At 40.0% G+C, this 21,063-nt stretch overlaps 2 protein-coding genes across 2 annotated transcripts; one reads left to right on the top strand and one right to left on the bottom strand.

The window, feature by feature from the left end:
• Positions 1 to 14,214: 14,214 nt before the first annotated feature.
• Positions 14,215 to 16,219, bottom strand: LOC143767888 (uncharacterized). The gene is made up of 5 exons (XM_077256409.1): positions 16,215 to 16,219; positions 15,443 to 15,767; positions 14,611 to 14,912; positions 14,297 to 14,523; positions 14,215 to 14,222 (listed from the first exon to the last, which is right to left on the bottom strand). The coding sequence occupies exons 1-5, from the start codon at positions 16,217 to 16,219 to the stop codon at positions 14,215 to 14,217; spliced, it is 867 nt and encodes a 288-aa protein (XP_077112524.1).
• Positions 16,220 to 17,726: 1,507 nt separating this feature from the next.
• On the top strand, positions 17,727 to 20,689 carry LOC143767887 (uncharacterized). The gene is made up of 7 exons (XM_077256408.1): positions 17,727 to 18,022; positions 18,110 to 18,163; positions 18,723 to 18,855; positions 18,951 to 19,249; positions 19,346 to 19,532; positions 20,042 to 20,146; positions 20,239 to 20,689. The coding sequence occupies exons 1-7, from the start codon at positions 17,727 to 17,729 to the stop codon at positions 20,377 to 20,379; spliced, it is 1,215 nt and encodes a 404-aa protein (XP_077112523.1). The 3' UTR covers positions 20,380 to 20,689.
• The last annotated feature ends 374 nt before the right edge of the window (positions 20,690 to 21,063 follow it).

Below are 21,063 nucleotides of genomic sequence, written 5' to 3'. Positions count from 1 at the left end.
AAGTAGACCCCCTAAGGAACTTATCTAGATGTGTGGTGAGCACTTTGACCCAACAAGTGCTTTACAGAAGTTTATAATGCAGAGCCGTAAAAATAAAAAATCATATTTTTTCACAAAAATGATCTTTTCACCCCCAATTTTTTATTTTCCCAAGGGTAAGAGAAGAAATTGGACCCCAAAAATTGTTGTGCAATTTGTCCTGAGTACACTGATACCCCATATGTGGGTGTAAACCATTGTTTGGGCGCAGGGCAGAGCTCAGAAGGGAAGGAGCGCCATTTGACTTTTCAATGCAAAATTGACTGGAATTGAGATGGGACGCCATGTTGCGTTTGGAGAGCCCCTAATGTGCCTAAACATTGAAACCCCCCACGAGTGACACCATTTTGGAAAGTAGACCCCTTAAGGAACTTATCTAGATGTGTGTTGAGCACTTTGACCCAACAAGTGCTTCACAGAAGTTTATAATGCAGAGCCGTAAAAATAAAAAATCATATTTTTTCACAAAAATGATCTTTTCACCCCCATTTTTTTATTTCCCCAAGGGTAAGAGAAGAAATTAGACCACAAAAGTTGTTGTGCAATTTGTCCTGAGTACGACGATAACCCATATGTGGGTGTAAACCATTGTTTGGGCGCATAGCAGAGCTCAGAAGGGAAGAAGCGCTATTTTACTTTTCAATGCAAAATTGACTGGAATTAAGATGGGATGCCATGTTGCGTTTGGAGAGCCCCTGATGTGCCTAAACATTAACCCCTTCCTGACATCCGACGTACTATCCCGTCGAGGTGGGGTGGGCCCCCATGACCGCCGACGGGATAGTACGTCATAGCCGATCGGCCGCGCTCACGGGGGGAGCGCGGCCGATCGCGGCCGGGTGTCGGCTGCATATCGCAGCTGACATCCGGCACTATGTGCCAGGAGCGGTCACGGACCGCTCCCGGCACATTAACCCCCGGCACACCGCGATCAAACATGATCGCGATGTGCCGGCGGTGCAGGGAAGCATCGCGCAGGGAGGGGGCTTCCTGCGGGCTTCCCTGAGCCCCCCGCAGCAACGCGATGTGATCGCGTTGCTGCGAGGGTCTTACCTCCCTCCCTGCCTGCTCCAGACCCGGATCCAAGATGGCCGCGGATCCGGGTCCTGCAGGGAGGGAGGTGGCTTCACAGACGCCTGCTCAGAGCAGGCACTGTGAAGCAGCCTGCACCTCTCGCAGATCGGTGATCTGTCAGAGTGCTATGCAAACTGACAGATCACCGATCTGTATTGTCCCCCCCTGGGGCAAAGTAAAAAAGTAAAAAAAAAAATTTCCAAATGTGTAAAAAAAAATAAAAAAAAATATTCCAAAATAATGAAAAAAAAAATATATATATTATTCCCATAAATACATTTCTTTATCTAAATAAAAAAAAAAAACAATAAAAGTACACATGTTTAGTATCGCCGCGTCCGTAACGACCCCACCTATAAAACTGCCCCACTAGTTAACCCCTTCAGTAAACACCGTAAGAAAAAAAAAAAAAAAAACGAGGCAAAAAACAACGCTTTATTACCATACCGCCGAACAAAAAGTGGAATAACACGCGATCAAAAAGACATATATAAATAACCATGGTACCACTGAAAACGTCATCTTGTCCTGCAAAAAACAAGCCGCCACACAGCATCATCAGCAAAAAAATAAAAAAGTTATAGTCCTGAGAATAAAGCGATACCAAAATAATTATTTTTTCTATAAAATAGTTTTTATCGTATAAAAGCGCCAAAACATAAAAAAATGATATAAATGAGATCGCTGTAATCGTACTGACCCGAAGAATAAAACTGCTTTATCAATTTTACCAAACGCGGAACGGTATAAACGCCTCTCCCAAAAGAAATTCAGGAATTGCTGGTTTTTGGTCATTCTGCCTCACAAAAATCGGAATAAAAAGCGATCAAAAACGGTCACGTGTCCGAAAATGTTACCAATAAAAACGTCAACTCGTCCCGCAAAAAACAAGACCTCACATGACTCTGTGGAGCAAAATGTGGAAAAATTATAGCTCTCAAAATGTGGAGACGCAAAAACTTTTTTGCTATAAAAAGCGTCGCTGGTTTCACACTTGCGTTTTTGTCTGCAGCGTTTTTTGCACAAAAAAACGCATGCGTTTTTTCCCTATATTTAACATTGAAAACGCATGCGTTTTTTTTGTACACGTTTGGTCGCGTTTTCAAACGCATGCGGTTTTTTTCTGCATGCGTTAATTTTCAGAAATACAACCTGCAGTATTTTCTTGCGTTTTTAAGCACATGCGTTTGTTTGCGTTAAAAACGCATGCATTTTTATCGAAAAAAAAACAGAAAACACACTGAAAAGCCACCCACCACCATCATTGTGATAAAGGGATCCAAACCCTAACCCTAACTCTACCCCTAACCTCACCCCTAACCGTTTAATGAACATTTTCTGACAGTCATAGTGCCACGTATTTCAGTGCCACGTATTTCAGTGCCACGTATTTCAGTGCCACGTATTTCAGTGCCACGTATTTCAGTGCCACGTATTTCAGTGCCATGTATTTCAGTGCCATGTATTTCAGGGCAACGTATCACATATTTCAGTGCCACGTGTTTCAGTGCCACGTATTTCAGTGCCACGTATCACGTATTTCAGTGCCACATATTTTAGTACCACGTATTTCAGTTGCACGTGTTTCAGTGCCACGTATTTCAGTGCCACGTATTTCAGTGCCACGTATTTCAGTGCCATGTATCACGTATTTCAGTGCCACGTGTTTCAGTGCCACGTATTTAAGTGCCACGTATCACATATTTCAGTGCCACGTATTTCAGTGCCACGTATTTCAGTGCCACGTATTTCAGTGCCACGTATTTAAGTGCCACGTATCACATATTTCAGTGCCACGTATTTCAGTGCCACGTATTTCAGTGCCACGTATTTCAGTGCCACGTATTTCAGTCACGTTTAGGGTTAGGGGTAGGGTTAGGGTTAGGGCTAGGGTTGGAGGTAAAGTTAGGGTTGGGGCTAAAGTTAGGGTTGGGGCTAAAGTTAAGGTTGGGGCTAAAGTTAGGGTTAGGGTTTGGATTACATTTACGTTTGGATTAGGGTTGGGATTAGAATTATGGGTGTGTCAGGGCTAGGGGTGTGGTTAGGGTTACCGTTGGGATTAGGGTTAGGGGTGTGTTTGGGTTAGGGTTTCAGGTAGAATTGGGGAGTTTCCACTGTCCAGGCACATCAGGGGCTCTCCAAGCGTGACATGGCGTCCGATCTCAATTCCAGCCAATTCTGCGTTGAAAAAGTAAAACAGTGCTCCTTCCCTTCCGAGCTCTCCCGTGCGCCCAAAAAGGGGTTTACCCCAACATATGTGTTATCAGCGTACTCGGGACAAATTGAACAACAACTTCTGGGGTCCAAGCTCTCTTGTTATCCTTAGGAAAATAAAAATTTGGGGGGCTAAAAATCATTTTTGTGGGAAAAAAAGATGTTTTATTTTCACGGCTCTGCGTTATAAACTGTAGTGAAACACTTGGGGGTTCAAAGTTCTCACAACACATCTAGATAAGTTCCTTGGGAGGTCTAGTTTCCAATATGGGGTCACTTGTGGGGGGTTTGTACTGTTTGGGTACATCAGGGGCTCTGCAAATGCAACGTGACGCCTGCAGACCAATCCATTTAAGGCTGCATTCCAAATGGTGCTCCTTCCCTTCCGAGCTCTGTCATGCACCCAAACAGTGGTTCCCCCCCACATATGGGGTATCAGCGTACTCAGGACAAATTGGACAACAACTTTTGGGGTCCAATTTATCCTGTTACCCTTGTGAAAATACAAAACTGGGGGCTAAAAAATCATTTTTGTGAAAAAAAAAAAGAATTTTTATTTTCACGGATTTGCGCTATAAACTTTAGTGAAACACTTGGGGGTTCAAAGTTCTCAAAACACATCTAGATAAGTTCCTTGGGAGGTCTAGTTTCCAATATGGGGTCACTTGTGGGGGGTTTGTACTGTTTGGGTACATCAGGGGCTCTGCAAATGCAACGTGACGGCTGCTGACCAATCCATTTAAGTCTGCATTCCAAATGGCGCTCCTTCCCTTCCGAGCTCTGTCATGCGCCCAAACAGTGGTTCCCCCCCACATATGGGGTATCAGCGTACTCAGGACAAATTGGAAAACAAATTTTGGGGTCCAATTTATTCTGTTACCCTTGTAAAAATACAAAGCTGGGGGCTAAAAAATCATTTTTGAGAAAAAAAAAATATATATATTTTCACGGCTCTGCGTTATAATCTGTAGTGAAACACTTGGGGGTTCAAAGCTCTCAAAACACATCTAGATAAGTTCCTTAGGGGGTCTACTTTCCAAAATGGTGTCACTTGTAGGGAGTTTCAATGTTTAGGCACATCAGGGGCTCTCCAAACGCAACATGGCGTCCCATCTCAATTCCAGTCAATTTTGCATTGAAAAGTCAAATGGCGCTCCTTCCCTTCCAAGCTCTGCCATGCGCCAAAACAATGGTTTACACCCACATATGGGGTATCAGCGTACTCAGGACAAATTGCACAACATTTTTTGGGGTCCAATTTCTTCTCTTACCCTTGGGAAAATAAAAAATTGGGGGCGAAAAGATCATTTGTGTGAAAAAATATGATTTTTTATTTTTACGGCTCTGCATTATAAACTTCTGTGAAGCACTTGGTGGGTCAAAGTGCTCACCACACATCTAGATAAGTTCCTTAGGGGGTCTACTTTCCAAAATGGTGTCACTTGTAGGGAGTTTCAATGTTTAGGCACATCAGGGGCTCTCCAAACGCAACATGGCGTCCCATCTCAATTCCAGTCAATTTTGCATTGAAAAGTCAAATGGCGCTCCTTCCCTTCCAAGCTCTGCCATGCGCCCAAACAATGGTTTACACCCACATATGGGGTATCAGCGTACTCAGGACAAATTGCACAACATTTTTTGCGGTCCAATTTCTTCTCTTACCCTTGGGAAAATAAAAAATTGGGGGCGAAAAGATCATTTTTGTGAAAAAATATGATTTTTTATTTTTACGGCTCTGCATTATAAACTTCTGTGAAGCACTTGGTGGGTCAAAGTGCTCACCACACATCTAGATAAGTTCCTTAGGGGGTCTACTTTCCAAAATGGTGTCACTTGTAGGGAGTTTCAATGTTTAGGCACATCAGGGGCTCTCCAAACGCAACATGGCGTCCCATCTCAATTCCAGTCAATTTTGCATTGAAAAGTCAAATGGCGCTCCTTCCCTTCCAAGCTCTGCCATGCGCCCAAACAATGGTTTACACCCACATATGGGGTATCAGCGTACTCAGGACAAATTGCACAACATTTTTTGGGGTCCAATTTCTTCTCTTACCCTTGGGAAAATAAAAAATTGGGGGCGAAAAGATCATTTTTGTGAAAAAATATGATTTTTTATTTTTACGGCTCTGCATTATAAACTTCTGTGAAGCACTTGGTGGGTCAAAGTGCTCACCACACATCTAGATAAGTTCCTTAGGGGGTCTACTTTCCAAAATGGTGTCACTTGTAGGGAGTTTCAATGTTTAGGCACATCAGGGGCTCTCCAAACGCAACATGGCGTCCCATCTCAATTCCAGTCAATTTTGCATTGAAAAGTCAAATGGCGCTCCTTCCCTTCCAAGCTCTGCCATGCGCCCAAACAATGGTTTACACCCACATATGGGGTATCAGCGTACTCAGGACAAATTGCACAACATTTTTTGGGGTCCAATTTCTTCTCTTACCCTTGGGAAAATAAAAAATTGGGGGCGAAAAGATCATTTTTGTGAAAAAATATGATTTTTTATTTTTACGGCTCTGCATTATAAACTTCTGTGAAGCACTTGGTGGGTCAAAGTGCTCACCACACATCTAGATAAGTTCCTTAGGGGGTCTACTTTCCAAAATGGTGTCACTTGTAGGGAGTTTCAATGTTTAGGCACATCAGGGGCTCTCCAAACGCAACATGGCGTCCCATCTCAATTCCAGTCAATTTTGCATTGAAAAGTCAAATGGCGCTCCTTCCCTTCCAAGCTCTGCCATGCGCCCAAACAATGGTTTACCCCCACATATGGGGTATCAGCGTACTCAGGACAAATTATACAACAACTTTGGGGGTCCATTTTCTCCTGTTACCCTTGGTAAAATAAAACAAATTGGAGCTGAAATAAATTTTGTGTGAAAAAAAGTTAAATGTTCATTTTTATTTAAACATTCCAAAAATTCCTGTGAAACACCTGAAGGGTTAATAAACTTCTTGAATGTGGTTTTGAGCACCTTGAGGGGTGCAGTTTTTAGAATGGTGTCACACTTGAGTATTTTCTATCATATAGACCCCTCAAAATGACTTCAAATGAGATGTGGTCCCTAAAAAAAAATGGTGTTGTAAAAATGAGAAATTGCTGGTCAACTTTTAACCCTTATAACTCCGTCACAAAAAAAATTTTTGGTTCCAAAATTGTACTGATGTAAAGTAGACATGTGGGAAATGTTACTTATTAAGTATTTTGCGTGACATATGTCTGTGATTTAAGGGCATAAAAATTCAAAGTTGGAAAATTGCAAAATTTTCATAATTTTCGCCAAATTTCCATTTTTTTCACAAATAAACACAAGTTATATCGAATAAATTTTACCACTAACATGAAGTACAATATGTCACGAGAAAACAATGTCAGAATCGCCAAGATCCGTCAAAGCGTTCCAGAGTTATAGCCTCATAAAGGGACAGTGGTCAGAATTGTAAAAATTGGCCCGGTCATTAACGTGCAAACCACCCTTGGGGGTGAAGGGGTTAAACCCCCCCACAAGTGACACCATTTTGGAAAGTAGACCCCCTAAGGAACTTATCTAGATGTGTTTTGATAGCTTTGAACCCCCAAGTGTTTCACTACAGTTTATAACGCAGAGCCGTGAAAATAAAAATTATTTTTTTTTTTCACAAAAATGATTTTTTAGCCCCCAGTTTTGTATTTTCACAAGGGTATCAGGATAAATTGGACCCCAAAAGTTGTTGTCCAATTTGTCTGGAGTACGCTGATACCCCATTTGTGGGGAGGGACCACTGTTTGGGCGCATGACAGAGCTCGGAAGGGAAGGAGCGCCATTTGGAATGCAGACTTAAATGGATTGGTCTGCAGGCGTCACGTTGCATTTGCAGAGCCCCTGATGTACCCAAACAGTACAAACCCCCCACAAGTGACCCCATATTGGAAACTAGACCCCCCAAGGAACTTATCTAGATGTGTTGTGAGAACTTTGAACCCCCAAGTGTTTCACTACAGTTTATAACGCAGAGCCGTGAAAATAATTTTTTTTTTTTTTCACAAAAATGAAATTTAGCCCCCAGTTTTGTATTTTCACAAGGGTATCAGGATAAATTGGACCCTAAAAGTTGTTGTCCAATTTGTCCTGAGTACGCTGATACCCCCTATGTGGGGGGGAACCACTGTTTGGGCGCATGACAGAGCTCGGAAGGGAAGGAGCGCCATTTGGAATTCAGACTTAAATGGATTGGTCTGCAGGCGTCACGTTGCATTTGCAGAGCCCCTGATGTACCCAAACAGTACAAACCCCCCACAAGTGACCCCATATTGGAAACTAGACCCCCCAAGGAACTTATCTAGATGTGTTGTGAGAACTTTGAACCCCCAAGTGTTTCACTACAGTTTACAACGCAGAGCCGTGAAAATAAAACATATTTATTTTCCCACAAAAATGATTTTTAGCCCCCCAAATTTTTATTTTCCCAAGGATAACAAGAGAACTTGGACCCCAGAAGTTGTTGTTCAATTTGTCCCTAGTACGCTGATACCCCATATGTTGGGGTAAACCCCTTTTTGGACGCACGGGAGAGCTCGGAAGGGAAGGAGCACTGTTTTACTTTTTCAACGCAGAATTGGCTGGAATTGAGATTGGACGCCATGTCGCGTTTGGAGAGCCCCTGATGTGCCTGAACAGTGGAAACTCCCCAATTCTACCTGAAACCCTACCCCTAACCTCACCCCTAACCGTTTACTGAACATTTTCTGACAGTCATAAGTGCCACGTATATAAGTGCCACGTATATAAGTGCCACGTATATAAGTGCCACGTATTTAAGTGCCACGTATATAAGTGCCACGTATATAAGTGCCACGTATTTAAGTGCCACGTATTTAAGTGCCACGTATTTAAGTGCCACGTATTTAAGTGCCACGTATTTAAGTGCCACGTATTTAAGTGCCACGTATTTAAGTGCCACGTATTTAAGTGCCACGTATTTAAGTGCCACGTATTTAAGTGCCACGTATTTAAGTGCCACGATATTTCAGTGCCACAATATTTCAGTGCCACGTATTTCAGTGCCACGTATTTCAGGCACTGAAAAATACGTGGCACGTAAATACGTGGCACGTAAATACGTGGCACGTAAATACGTGGCACTTAAATACGTGGCACTTAAATACGTGGCACTTAAATACGTGGCACTTATATACGTGGCACTTATATACGTGGCCACTGAAATATCGTGGCACTCATATACGTATATACGTATATAAACGTATATTTCAGTGCCACGTATTTCAGGCACTGAAAAATACGTGGCACGTAAATACGTGGCACTGAAATACGTGGCACTGAAATACGTGGCACTGAAATACGTGGCACTGAAATACGTGGCACTTAAATACGTGGCACTTAAATACGTGGCACTTAAATACGTGGCCACTGAAATATCGTGGCACTTATATACGTATATACGTATATAAACGTATATTTCAGTGCCACGTATTTCAGTGCCACGTATTTCAGGTTAGGGGTAGGGTTAGGGGTAGGGTTAGGGTTTTTTGTTTTTTTCTTGTTTTCTTGTGTTTTTCTATAAAAACGCATGCGTTTTACCGCGTTTACATGCATTTTTTCACACATGCGGTTTTTTTAAAAAACGCATGCAGATAAAAACGCAAGTGTGAAACCAGACTAAAAGACGCTTTTTATAGCAAAAAAGTTTTTGCGTCTCCACATTTTGAGACCTATAATTTTTCCACATTTTGGTCCACAGAGTCATGTGAGGTCTTGTTTTTTGCGGGACGAGTTGACGTTTTTATTGGTAACATTTTCGGACACGTGACCATTTTTTATCATTTATCATTTTTTATTCCGATTTTTGTGAGGCAGAATAACCAAAAACCAGCTATTCATGAATTTCTTTTGGGAGAGGCGTTTATACCGTTCTGCGCTTGGTAAAATTGATAAAGCAGTTTTATTCTTCGGGTCAGTACGATTACAGCGATACCTCATTTATATCATTTTTTTATGTTTTGACGCTTTTATACGATAAAAACTATTTTATAGAAAAAATAATTATTTTGGCATCGCTTTATTCTGAGGACTATAACTTTTTTATTTTTTTGCTGATGATGCTGCATGGCGGCTCGTTTTTTGCGGGACAAGATGACGTTTTCAGCGGTAACATGGTTATTTATATCCGTGTTTTTGATCGCGTGTTATTCCACTTTTTGTTCGGCGGTATGGTAATAAAGCGTTGTTTTTTGCCTCGTTTTTTTTTTTTTTTTCTTACGGTGTTTACTGAAGGGGTTAACTAGTGGGCCAGTTTTATAGGTTGGGTCGTTACGGACGCGGCGATACTAAATATGTGTACTTTTATTGTTTTTGTTTGTTTTTTTTAGATAAAGAAATGTATTTATGGGAATAATATTTTTTTTTTATTATTATTTATTTAGGAATTATTATTTTTTTTTTTTTACACATGTGGAAATTTTTTTTTTTACTTTTTTACTTTTTTACTTTGTCCCAGGGGGGGACATCACAGATCGCAGATCTGATAGTGTGCACAGCACTCTATCAGATCCGTGATCATACTTTCATCGGAGCAGGCTGCAGCTTTCATCTGCAGCCTGCTCCGACCCGGAAGTGCTCCCTGCAGGACCCGGATACAGCCCCTCGGCCATTTTGGATCCGGGGCCTGCAGGGAGAAGACGTTCGGTACGAGGTGAGTACATCACCTTGTACCGATCGTCTCAGGGAAGCCCGCAGGGAGCCCCCTCCCTGCGCGATGCTTCCCTGTACCGCCGGTACACCGCGATCATGTTTGATCGCGGTGTGCCGGGGGTTAATGTGCCGGGGGCGGTCCGTGACCGCTCCTGGCACATAGTGCCGGATGTCAGCTGCGATATGCAGCCGACACCCGGCCGCGATCGGCCGCGCTCCCCCCGTGAGCGCGGCCGATCGCGTATGACGTACTATACCGTCACCGGGAATTAAGGCCCACCCCACCTCGACGGTATAGTACGTCATATGGGATTAAGGGGTTAAGGAGCTGAAACTCTTAAACCCTTCATCCAATTTTAATGTGGATACTCTCAAATGAAAGCTGAAAGTCTGAACTTCAACTGCATCTGAATTGTTTTGTTTAAAATTCATTGTGGTATTGTCTATAACCAAAACTAGAAAAATGTTGTCTCTGTCCAAATATATATGGACCTAACTGTATATATATATATATATATATATATATATATATATATATATATATATATAAAGAGAGAGTGACAGCGCAAGAGAGGTTGACAGCGTTACATGTTCAGTATTCAGTATTTGTACACCAAGGGGTCACTGAATGATTTCTCCCCCATTCTCACTGCATAGTATTTATATATGCAGCATATTAGGAAGTCGATTTAGTGGCCTTAGGTCTTGGTGTACAAGTACTGACTATATGAGATCATTGATAGGGCAATTAAATATAGTGAGTGAAACAAGAACTTGTGAAGGCACTAGCATAAATTATAAGAACTTTTTTATTTTATTAATTATGATTGGTAGGGTGGGATAGATTTGGGGGTTGGAGTATAAAAGACACTCTTGCAACTGACTTTAGATTGGCTCTGGATATAAGACTTACAAAGACAGTGAAAAAACATACCTGGCCACAGTTGGTTTGTTCACTATTACAAATCCTCTGGTCTCCAGAAAGGGGACAACATTGTCCAAGGATCCAAGAGACATGATGTCTTGATAATCTAGGATGGTGCCTTTAGAAGCAATATTGACAAGGGTTTTCTTGGCCTGTTCCAAAACAGCTTTTATCGCCTCATCTGAGTTGAATTTCATGCACTTTCTGCGCAGATGTGTAGAGAGTATTTTTTCAGGACTGAGGCAGAATGGACATGTCATTGGAGTTCTATTGTGCCTGTTATATAAGAGGGTTAGAGTTTATAAATTAAAATAGACAGTTGTTTTCATAGGACCACAAAGTGCATTCTCAAATTTAGCCACAAGATGTCCCAATAAATGACACTAACCCCCTATAAGTCATGTACTGTACATAGCCTAGCATGGAGCTGGGTGCTTAGCACATTTAATAAAACATCATATATGCTTTATGTAAAGCAACTTACACTTTGGAAGCAGGATCCATGTCTGTAGCTTGAACTTGGTATCCCAAAGGTAAGCCTTTGAAAAAAATATGAATTTATCGCCTCAGGCTGGCAATAGAAAGGCAGATGACTGAAATATCCAAGTCCAGTGACCAAAATAAGGCAAAACAATAGGAAAATAGCAAAACAAATCAAGAATTATTCAATAGTTTGGTAGCGTTCTTAGCAGCAAAGCAACTAAGCACATATGAGCAAAAGACTCAATAGCAAATGTAGCTGCACAGGAGAGGTGGGAATCTTCATTTATGGTCTTCCTTATCAGTAGGCAGGGCAATAAATTCCAGAGATGCAGGCCTACACATTTCCTTAGAGGTCCTTTAGACAGACATATTGGCAGATGTGATGGTTAAGTGGTAATAATATGACTTGCACTTAATGCTGTTCTGCTCCCATTCACTATACACTGGCTCTGGTCCAGGTTAATATCACCCAACCTATTAAATCTTGATTTTTAGATTACATTCAACACAGGAAGAAAATACGGTAGTGTGAACACAGCCATAAACAAATAAAAAATAATAAGGAAAACGTTTTCTACTTTACTTTCACTTACAGCTGTGATTTTTACAACTAATTACTGGCCGCATTTCCTGCCGACAATTAGTGGGAAACCACAGCTGCACATATGGAGCTGTCCACTCAGCATAGGAGAAAATCACGGAGGCGCGGACATTACAATAATGTGAGTAATGTGTGCCTTCCGTGATTTTCACAGGCTCTGACAGGCTCCCATTCACTGCAATGGGAGCCGAGGTCCGTGAGCTGCAAACAGAATGGTCAAGACCATTCTTTTTGCGGCCGTTGTCAGAGCTTTGTCACGGCCGTCCACATGGCCGTAGGGATAGTTTCTTGACGGGGAAAATTAATTCCCTGCTGCCAAGAATGCCCTGTGGCCATGTATTTCACTGGAACCGTGAAAACCTTATTCATAATACCAGGTTTTCACTCCAGTGTGTACACAGCCTAAGCACAATAATGACACATATGTGCTTTACATCAATATTCTATACACCAAGAACATTTCAAATTTGAACAATTCAAAAAATATAATATAAAATAATAAAATACTGTCTGTGGGTTTTTTTAAACAGCACATGAAGGCATCTAGATTAGCCAAAGCTGATAGTCCTTCTTGTATGGAAATAAAAAAGTCGATTTTTTTGGATCTGACAGTAATCTTTTCTTCTTCTTTTCATCTTTCTCAACATGAAAAAGGTCCACATCCATTTTATTTTTTATAAATATAGGTTCTTATTTTTCATTATCCGATTCATTATTTCATATATCTTTTCTTCCATTGAAGCAATATTTCGTTAACTCTTGGCCTGTTGTTGTTCCATCCCTGGTTTCTGATGCATTCATTCAGTTCCTCTTCTTCTGGTCTTTTGTCTTGAAACAATCCTGTTGTGAAAATGTAAAAAAAAATTGTAATATGGTAATGTGATATAGATACTAAACAATGTTTATTACAAATGCCTTGATTAGATGGGTTAGGTACACAGCTCAACAGTGTCACATAGGATAGGATTAGATACACAGCTCAGAAGAATGTATCATGCAGGATAAATTGATACCCAGCTCAGCAGATAGTATGACACAGGATTGGAGTAAATACATGGCCCACAAGACAGTATCAAACAGGAGAGGATTAGGTACACAGGTCAGCAGACAGTGTCATTCAAGATTGGAATAGACACATGGTTCTGCATTAAAGGGTTAGATAGGATTATAAAATTGTGTGGGATTAGATACATGGCATAGGAACCATTGGAACATCTTACTGATAATATAGTCCACACGCAGTTTGTTCTGCTTCTTCCTCCACTGATCATAAATCTGTTTCCCATGCATTTCAGATTCTTTCCTACATTTTTTGTATGATGGTGCGTCCTTGTCTAAAGTTAGAGGATATTTTATTTCAAATCTTTTAAATTCTTCTTCCTTGGAGCTCAACAAAGCAGAAGGACAAGTGTCTTTATCTTTCTCATTCACAGTATCCACTTCCATTGCAGTCCTGTAAAATATAAATGTTTTAGTAACAGATCACATAAAAATAGTCAACCTGATGCACCAAGGCTGGAGACAACCACACGACTATTCAGATACTTACGCTGATGTTGAAGCCTCCTCTTGAATTTTTCTGGTCAAGTTTGATGCTCTGATCAGCATGTCCATTGTGTTTTCCCGATAAACACGGACCGCAGTACTGTTGCTATGTGCCAGATACTTCGAAAAGTGATCTTTATCAGTGCTCTCTTTACAATTTGCACCGACAAACGTTTCTGCCATCCGTCTCGCTATCTGGCTGGTTACTGGCTTCAATCTAAATCTGTATAATAAAAGAAAATTAAGTGAATCATTTTATTATGATCATGTAGACTTATTAACTTATAGTTTCTATTTGAAAAGACCTACTTGGTATGAAGTCTTGCAATATCATTTGAAACATTGTAGATTTTTTCTCCCGTTGATGAAATAAAAAATCTGTTATTTTCGTTGTTTGGCTTTAAGAATGTGGGCCTCACTTTTTCAAAGTAGATATCAAACCACTGGAATAGAAAATAAAAAAATAAAATAAAGAACGACAGAGAGAGAGGGGGCACAGAGAGAGAAAGGCATACAGAGCTGTAATGTACTTACGCTTTCCTCTTCTTTAGTTAAAATTACTGTTGCCACCTGATTTGCCGCTGTCTTGTGCTCATACACAGTAATACCTACATGATTCGATTTATGTATTCTATCTTTCCACTCATCGACCTGTAAGATCAAAAAATAACATACATTAATTTAAAAAACACAACCCTATATTGCTCATTAACATAAAGCAATACAAAGCTCAAAGCTGTTGACCATCATATGCTGAACAACACCAGGTCTCTGCAGCTTTCTGACAATGATAAGCGCTTCCAAATACTGAAGAATTGTCAATTTTTCGTCCACATGTAGATTTTTCCCTTCTTTTGCCAGCCCTAAGACACGCATAAAAGTAGATTTTGCAACGTTCAGGATGTTTTCTAGCTGGTTTGGTGTCTGAGTTCTATCTCTCAAACATTTCTGTCTGTGAAAAGAAATATGAATGAGAACTGATATTGAATGAATGAATGAAAACTTAATTAAAAAACGTGTTGTAGACCAGTTTTTTTACTTCTTTGCAACATTTTCTTTAGATATTCCTTTGCTGAGCCTCTTTTGGAACACCTCCAGTTGATCAACGAAGATACAAAGTGCATCATACACCTTCTTGTCTTTGTGTATGAGATCAGTGGAGTTTTTCATATAAGCAAGAAACCGCTTCAAACTTTTTTGATAATTGCAGACAGTCTGATGAGTGTTGCCAATTTCCAGAAGCTTTGAAAAATATTCATTAGTCTTTTGGATGTTAAAAACAAATTCCATTGATGGCTTATCATTGTCCATAAAATACAGGAAACGAGCAACATTCTCGGCCTGAAAATGATAATGTAAAATATAATTAATAATAATGTAACTATGGCTTAAAGGCCCCAATGCAAAGTATGGTCACCCCATCATAATTTACTGATATATGTAAATATAGTGAATAACACAGGATCATGGATATATACTGACTAGCTGCACTGCAGTATACAGGAGTGGAGGGTAATCACTGCTACCCCTATATACTGCAGTGCATTCAGTCCATGTATACCAATGATTACCACGAATATACACTGACTAGCTTCACTGCAATATGTAGGGGTGAAGAGTGATCTGTGTTACCCCAATATGTGGCAGTACAACCAGTTCATATATAAATGATTACCATGAAGATACACTGACTAGATGCACTGCAGTATATAGGGGTGGAGAGTAATAGGCTATACCTCTATATATGGCAGTACAACCAGTCTGTGTATATCCATGGTGATCCCAGATATAAAATACCTGGCTGTCCTGCAGTAAATAGGCGTGGAGTATTATTGGTGCCATCTTATTTGTATGATAACTAGTTTTCTTACCTCCTGTTTGTGCCGTTGGACGGCTAGGGTATTTGAAAGGAAGTTTACAAAGCCGGAAAGAAGTTCTGTCTTCAGGGAGTGCTTCATATACATGTTAGAATCTGCCATTTTTTTCCTCAAGGGGTTGCTCCATGAAATCTTGGGTTCACTTGCTTTTATCTCCAGTGATGAATTTTCTTTTTCTTCTTCCTCTACTTTAGGTTCACATTCAGATGCCATTCCTGTTTCTTCAATTATTTTTTCACAAGTGTCTTTTTCATCTGAATCAATGATCCTGATCACATCTTCCTCTTGATTTGTAATACCAGTATTGCATGTTTGTGGGCTGTCACAGAATAAGGAACAAGTTACATTTCCAACAAATGCATGGATGGTTAAAAGAGGTCTGTCTGCATCAGTTATGCACAGCTTTAAATTTTTCCTATATATCTATGATTTGATACGAAAATGAAAGTTCTGCAGATTCTACTTTTTACACTTTAAAAGGAACCTGTCATCATGAAAATGCAATGTAATATATCAAAAAAAGTTGCTGAAGATGGAAGGGATTAATATAGTTCAGGGGTGGGGAACCCTCGCCCTCCAGCTGTGGGAGAACTACAATTCCCAGCATGCCTCAACTGCTGCAAGTTGCTAGGGCATGCTGGGAGTTGTAGTTTTATAACAGCTGGAAGACCAAGGTTCCCCACCCCTGATATAGATAGATGGGAACTTAAAATGGGAAAAAAACTAAAAAGAATTTAAAAAATTGTATTTGTCCGTTCAGGTCTACCCCATTTTATCATTCTGTTTAATAAACCTTGATGTCCTTTGGATAGGAGCGCCTATGTGTTTTATACTGAACTTTTTTTTCAGACATTTATAAAAGACTATAACCATTTCTATTTCTATGTACACACAAATCTACTTGTAGATATCAATGAATCTTGGAGATTACTTACCATTTCTTCTTACATCCAGGGTTAATTTGTTCTCTACATGGAACATCCTCTTGACCAACAGTCTGTTCTCTTTCCAGGATGCTTGATTCTTCTGTACTTTTGAAACTGTTATTCCTGAAATGACGAAATGCACAAATTATTATTAATCATTTTTTTTACTTGTTATAAAAGGGAAACATTGTAGATTCTATATGACAAACCTTGGCACAAGAGGCTTATTGTAGAGTACAAATCCACGTCCCTCAAGGAACTTAAGGACACTATCCAGACATTTCCCATCACACACCAGGTTGGAGACCTCTCTGTAGTCAATGGCAATTCCTTTGGAAGCTACGGCTACCAAGTTGTTTTTTGCTTTAGCAAGTGTTGCCTTTATTTCATCTTCGCTGCGGTACTTCATGCATTTCCTGCGCAAGTGAGTAGACAGGATATTATCTGTTTTGAAACAGATAGGGCAGGTCATTGGAGTCCTATTGTGCCTGTTTACAAATAAATAAATAAGAAAGGAATTTCAACTACTTAGAAAGAATTCTGCATGACATTGGTAAGCAAAGAATGATGAACAATCAATATACTTACACTGTTGATTCCATATCTGTTTCCGATGTGTCTAGAGTTGAGTAAAGCTTTCAAGAAAGCTGCTGGAATCAACTTTTAAGTGGACAAAAAAACCTGAAAAATTAGCAGAGACCAGTATCAGAAAGAGCTGAGAGTCAGATTTCCAAAAGTGATCTGAAAAAGTGTTCTCAGAACCTGACTTATATACAGAAAGTGGCCATACCTTGACCAATGAGATTGCTCCCTTAAAAGTCTTTTAATTAAAGAATGCAAATGTTTGACTAACATGTAACTCCTCATCAGTGGGGTGCAGGACTGCCCTGATTTCATACCTGATGTGTATGGCTCCAATGATAGTGTCAGTGGGCTCACAAGCTGAATGGGGCAGGTGGTGATACAGCTGGGGGGTAAATATCGGTGTTTAGTGGCCTAGAGCAGTGGAGTGCTTCAATGGCCTAGTTTCACACCTGTTAGGAATGACTCCAATGCCAGAGTGTCTGGCTGTCTCCTTAGCAGTTAAATAAATGTTAATTAATGAACCACAAGTTAAAAGAAGTGTGAAAAGCAAATAAAAGCTTGAAATCCAAATGTTACATTTGAATTGTGCTACTGGGTGTATGGCTGGCTCCAGCCTACCCTCTTTGATATATGTGACTGTTGACATATGTGTCTGTTTCAAAATAAAATCCCATGACACCTCAGTCACTTCAACTGTATATAAAGCGTACAGATTCCAGGCTCACAGTTCAGTCTTGAGCAAGATATCACCGATTTAGTGTTGAGCAATGTCTTCCATCAAGAAAAAGAGTCATAGCCTGCTCATCTGCAAGATCTGCATGAAGCATCAAGAGAAGTTGTCAGTGCATCTTCGCAGAGTTTGCATGAAAAGAGCGACCGATCCTGAGATCACTGAAGCTGTGATAGAAGCAAGGCAAAACAAGCATAAACTGCTGGCATCTTTGAGTATTGTTTCATATCAGGATCTGAATTTCAGAAAAAGTCGCTTTTCTGACCCTCAGGAGTTCTTTGCAGACTTTTTGAAGAGTCGTGGTTGCATCATTCCTGATCAACCATCTACAAGGTATGTATCTATATATATTTAATGTTTTTTTATTCTAATAATTTAATATGCTTATTTTCTAACTCATGATTCATTGTATATCTCCAGGCAACCTTCCATGGAAGAGGCTCAGTCTGAAGGTGAAGTCAGTGAAGTGGCTATGTAAGTTCAATTTATTAGCAGTCTAAAGGCCTTGAAGGTCTACCAATTTGCTTTGTAACATGGTGATGTGAGCGGTGGTGACAGTACATTTCATATCATGATCAGCCTGGTTTTAGCATTGACTTGGCAAGGTAGCTGGCACACATCATGCCCTTGCTCCCTTGAAAATCTGATGCTGTAACCAAGCACAGCATGAGGCGACACTAAGCAGGAAGCAGGTTCCATCCTCACCTGTGTGCTGGCAATTGTTTCTGGGTCCCCCAGGCTTCTGTGGTTCTTCATGTCTATTATGGACAGGAGAAGCAAAACAACTTTAGAAGGACCCAGAGAGTGCTGCCGGCAGCAACCAGGTGAGGACTCTATGGTGCTGAACAGTGCTACATGGGCAGAGCTTGGCATGTAGCATAGCTGACAGCTCAGCTACATCACAATATGAATGTACTTTTCCATCTATAAAGATAAACTTTATCTTATATATGTTTCTGTACATCTATCCCTTTATCTATGGATCATCTAACAGTAGCATGTGCACTAACCTTTCACTTTCTTTTGATTTCAGGACAAGTTCCCCTCTGCGTAAGAAACTTTTTCAAGCTGGTTTTCACAACAAATATGACATTGATTTGCCGGTGTTGATCTCCTTTAAACAGTACTTGGAGAAGAACTTTTCTGAGTTATGCATTAGGCAAATGGTCAGTAGGATTTGAATTGTTCTCTATGATGCATGCATTTTATGACTATTCCTTGAATGTGCAATGCAGAAACTGACATCTTGTGTATATTTTAGGTGGAAAATGTTTCCAGGTATCTATATTTCATGAACCCAGATGGCATCTCCCTAGAATTCATGAATGACTTGGAAAATACAAAGAGGTTTGTCAGCACCCTCTTAAGTCTGAAGACATCTCGGTGCACAGTGAAAAAGTACTTGAAGCACAGTCAACATTTTGTCAGATTTGCTATTTCTGAAGACTTTCCCAATGACATAGGTGATGACAGAAAACAGGCTGCTGACAATTTTCTGGCAAGCCTAATAGAAATTAATAAGGAAATGATCCCAAAAGATGAGAAGGACAAGAAAAAGCAGTAAGTATCTCTAAGTATGCTAGATGATTATGAATAAATGTGTTTATGGCCATAAAAAATATAAACATCATCATAACTGCCTTCTCTCGTTCTCAGGTTTCTTAGACCCAAAGACAGTCGAAAGGTTCTTATTTCAGAAAAAGCCACTATGGACGGTATATTCGCAAAGGCAGAATTGGGCGAGGAGTTGAACACTGAAGAAAAGATGCTTGCTTGTTTGCACCTTGAGGCCTTGCTGATGTTGAAACATCTTCAAAAACCGTCCATCATCCATAATCTGACAGTAAGTTTTAATTGTTAGTTCAGCCCATAGGCCTCATTAACTTTTTGTGTTTGTCTTATCCCAATGTTTTTCACATTGTTGGAAAAGTTTTTCCTTTGTGCCTTTCTACATTGCATTTGTATTACTATGTGTTATATAGAGTGGTTGATATTCCAGTTTAAAAGGGTTGTCCAAAATGTAAAAAAGCAGGGCTGCTTTATTACTGAACTACACCTGTCCATAGGTAAAGTGTGTTACGGTAGCTGATCTCCATCATAGTGATGCAGCTCATGTGAAATATCACTTCTAGCCTATAAACAGGTATTAAGCGGTTTTTCTGTTTCTCTTTTCCCAGACAACCTCTTTTATAAAGTTTGAAAATATTGCAAATGTGTTATCTTACATTTTATTGGTATTGCTATGTATTACATTATGTATTATGTAAATAATTTGTGAAATATTATTAATTATTTCAGCTCATCGACTAATGACAGATCTTCTAAACCTCATTAACTTTATTTCTCTTACAGGTAAAGGAGTGGGTTGAAAGGAAGTTCTCCCGCTTTCAAAACCAGAAGGTGGCTATTATCTCTTCTGATGAGACCATCATCGTGCTAGAAGAAGAGGAAGAGCTTGTAAGCATTAAGTCATTTACTGTCAATGTGTTGCATGTTTCTATTTTATTAATTGGCAAGCAAGTCAGTAATGCAATGTTTTCCTTTACCAGCTCTTCAACATTTACTATAAATTCATCAGACCGACTCAGCTGGTCAAGGATGCACACACAGTTGACTGCTTCTTTGTAACATCTAAGGGACAGCCTATAAAAAATGCCTCAAAGGACTTGTCAAGATTTCATGAGAAGTAAGTGGAATGTACATGTAATAACGAGCCACCATTTTTTTTTTATTTTTAATGTTAATTAAACTATGCTAACAGTGGCTTCAATAATCTTTTTTAGGCTTCAACTACCTTCAGTTACCTGTAAAGAGGCAAGAGATGCATTTGACAAGTGGGCACTGATGAATCTTTCCAATGAAAAAAGAGATCTTGTATATACCTATATCAACATTAAAGATCTAAAAGATACGGTTAGAAAGAGTCATCTGCTTGAAGGCATGCATATTCTGGCCACACTGAAGTCCGATCATCAAGGAGAGAGCTCCAGGTAAGTGTCGTTTTTGTTCTCAACCTTTCCTCACCAACCATGATGGTAGATCCTCCATGACTATAGATCAACTATAGTAATTTACATGCATGTCTGTGTAATCTAGAAAAAGGAAGAGGACAGAAAATGACTTGGAAGACAATGAAGAAGGAGAACAAGATGAAGAAGATGCATCATATACAGAGGAAAGTAAGGGTTTAAAAGTAGAGGCTTTCAAGAGGCTGCTTAAAAGATGTCCAGCTGATATAAATGCGCGACCTCCAGCCATAGCCGTGTGTGCAGAATCAAGTGGAAACTTTGCACAATACACACAAGACAAATGGAGAAGGATGCAGAAGGAGCTTCGAATAGATAATGTTGTTGGTAAGTTGTGTGTATTTGTTT

This window comes from Ranitomeya variabilis, chromosome 4 (genome assembly GCF_051348905.1).
Source record: "Ranitomeya variabilis isolate aRanVar5 chromosome 4, aRanVar5.hap1, whole genome shotgun sequence".
Taxonomy (NCBI): domain Eukaryota; kingdom Metazoa; phylum Chordata; class Amphibia; order Anura; family Dendrobatidae; genus Ranitomeya; species Ranitomeya variabilis.
This window is presented reverse-complemented; position numbering and strand designations above follow the sequence as displayed.

Excerpts from the sequence above, each read along its gene's own strand:
- LOC143767888 (XM_077256409.1), bottom strand. Across the intron at positions 14,913-15,442 it reads TCCAACGGCACAAACAGGAG|GCCGAGAATGTTGCTCGTTT; the intron begins GTAAGAAAACTA and ends TATCATTTTCAG. Across the intron at positions 14,524-14,610 it reads AAAGAAAATGTTGCAAAGAA|ACAGAAATGTTTGAGAGATA; the intron begins GTAAAAAAACTG and ends TTCTTTTCACAG.
- LOC143767887 (XM_077256408.1), top strand. The coding sequence starts at position 17,727 with ATGTCTTCCATCAAGAAAAAGAGTCATAGCCTGCTCATCTGCAAGATC. Across the intron at positions 18,023-18,109 it reads CCTGATCAACCATCTACAAG|GCAACCTTCCATGGAAGAGG; the intron begins GTATGTATCTAT and ends GTATATCTCCAG. Across the intron at positions 19,250-19,345 it reads GAGAAGGACAAGAAAAAGCA|GTTTCTTAGACCCAAAGACA; the intron begins GTAAGTATCTCT and ends TCTCGTTCTCAG.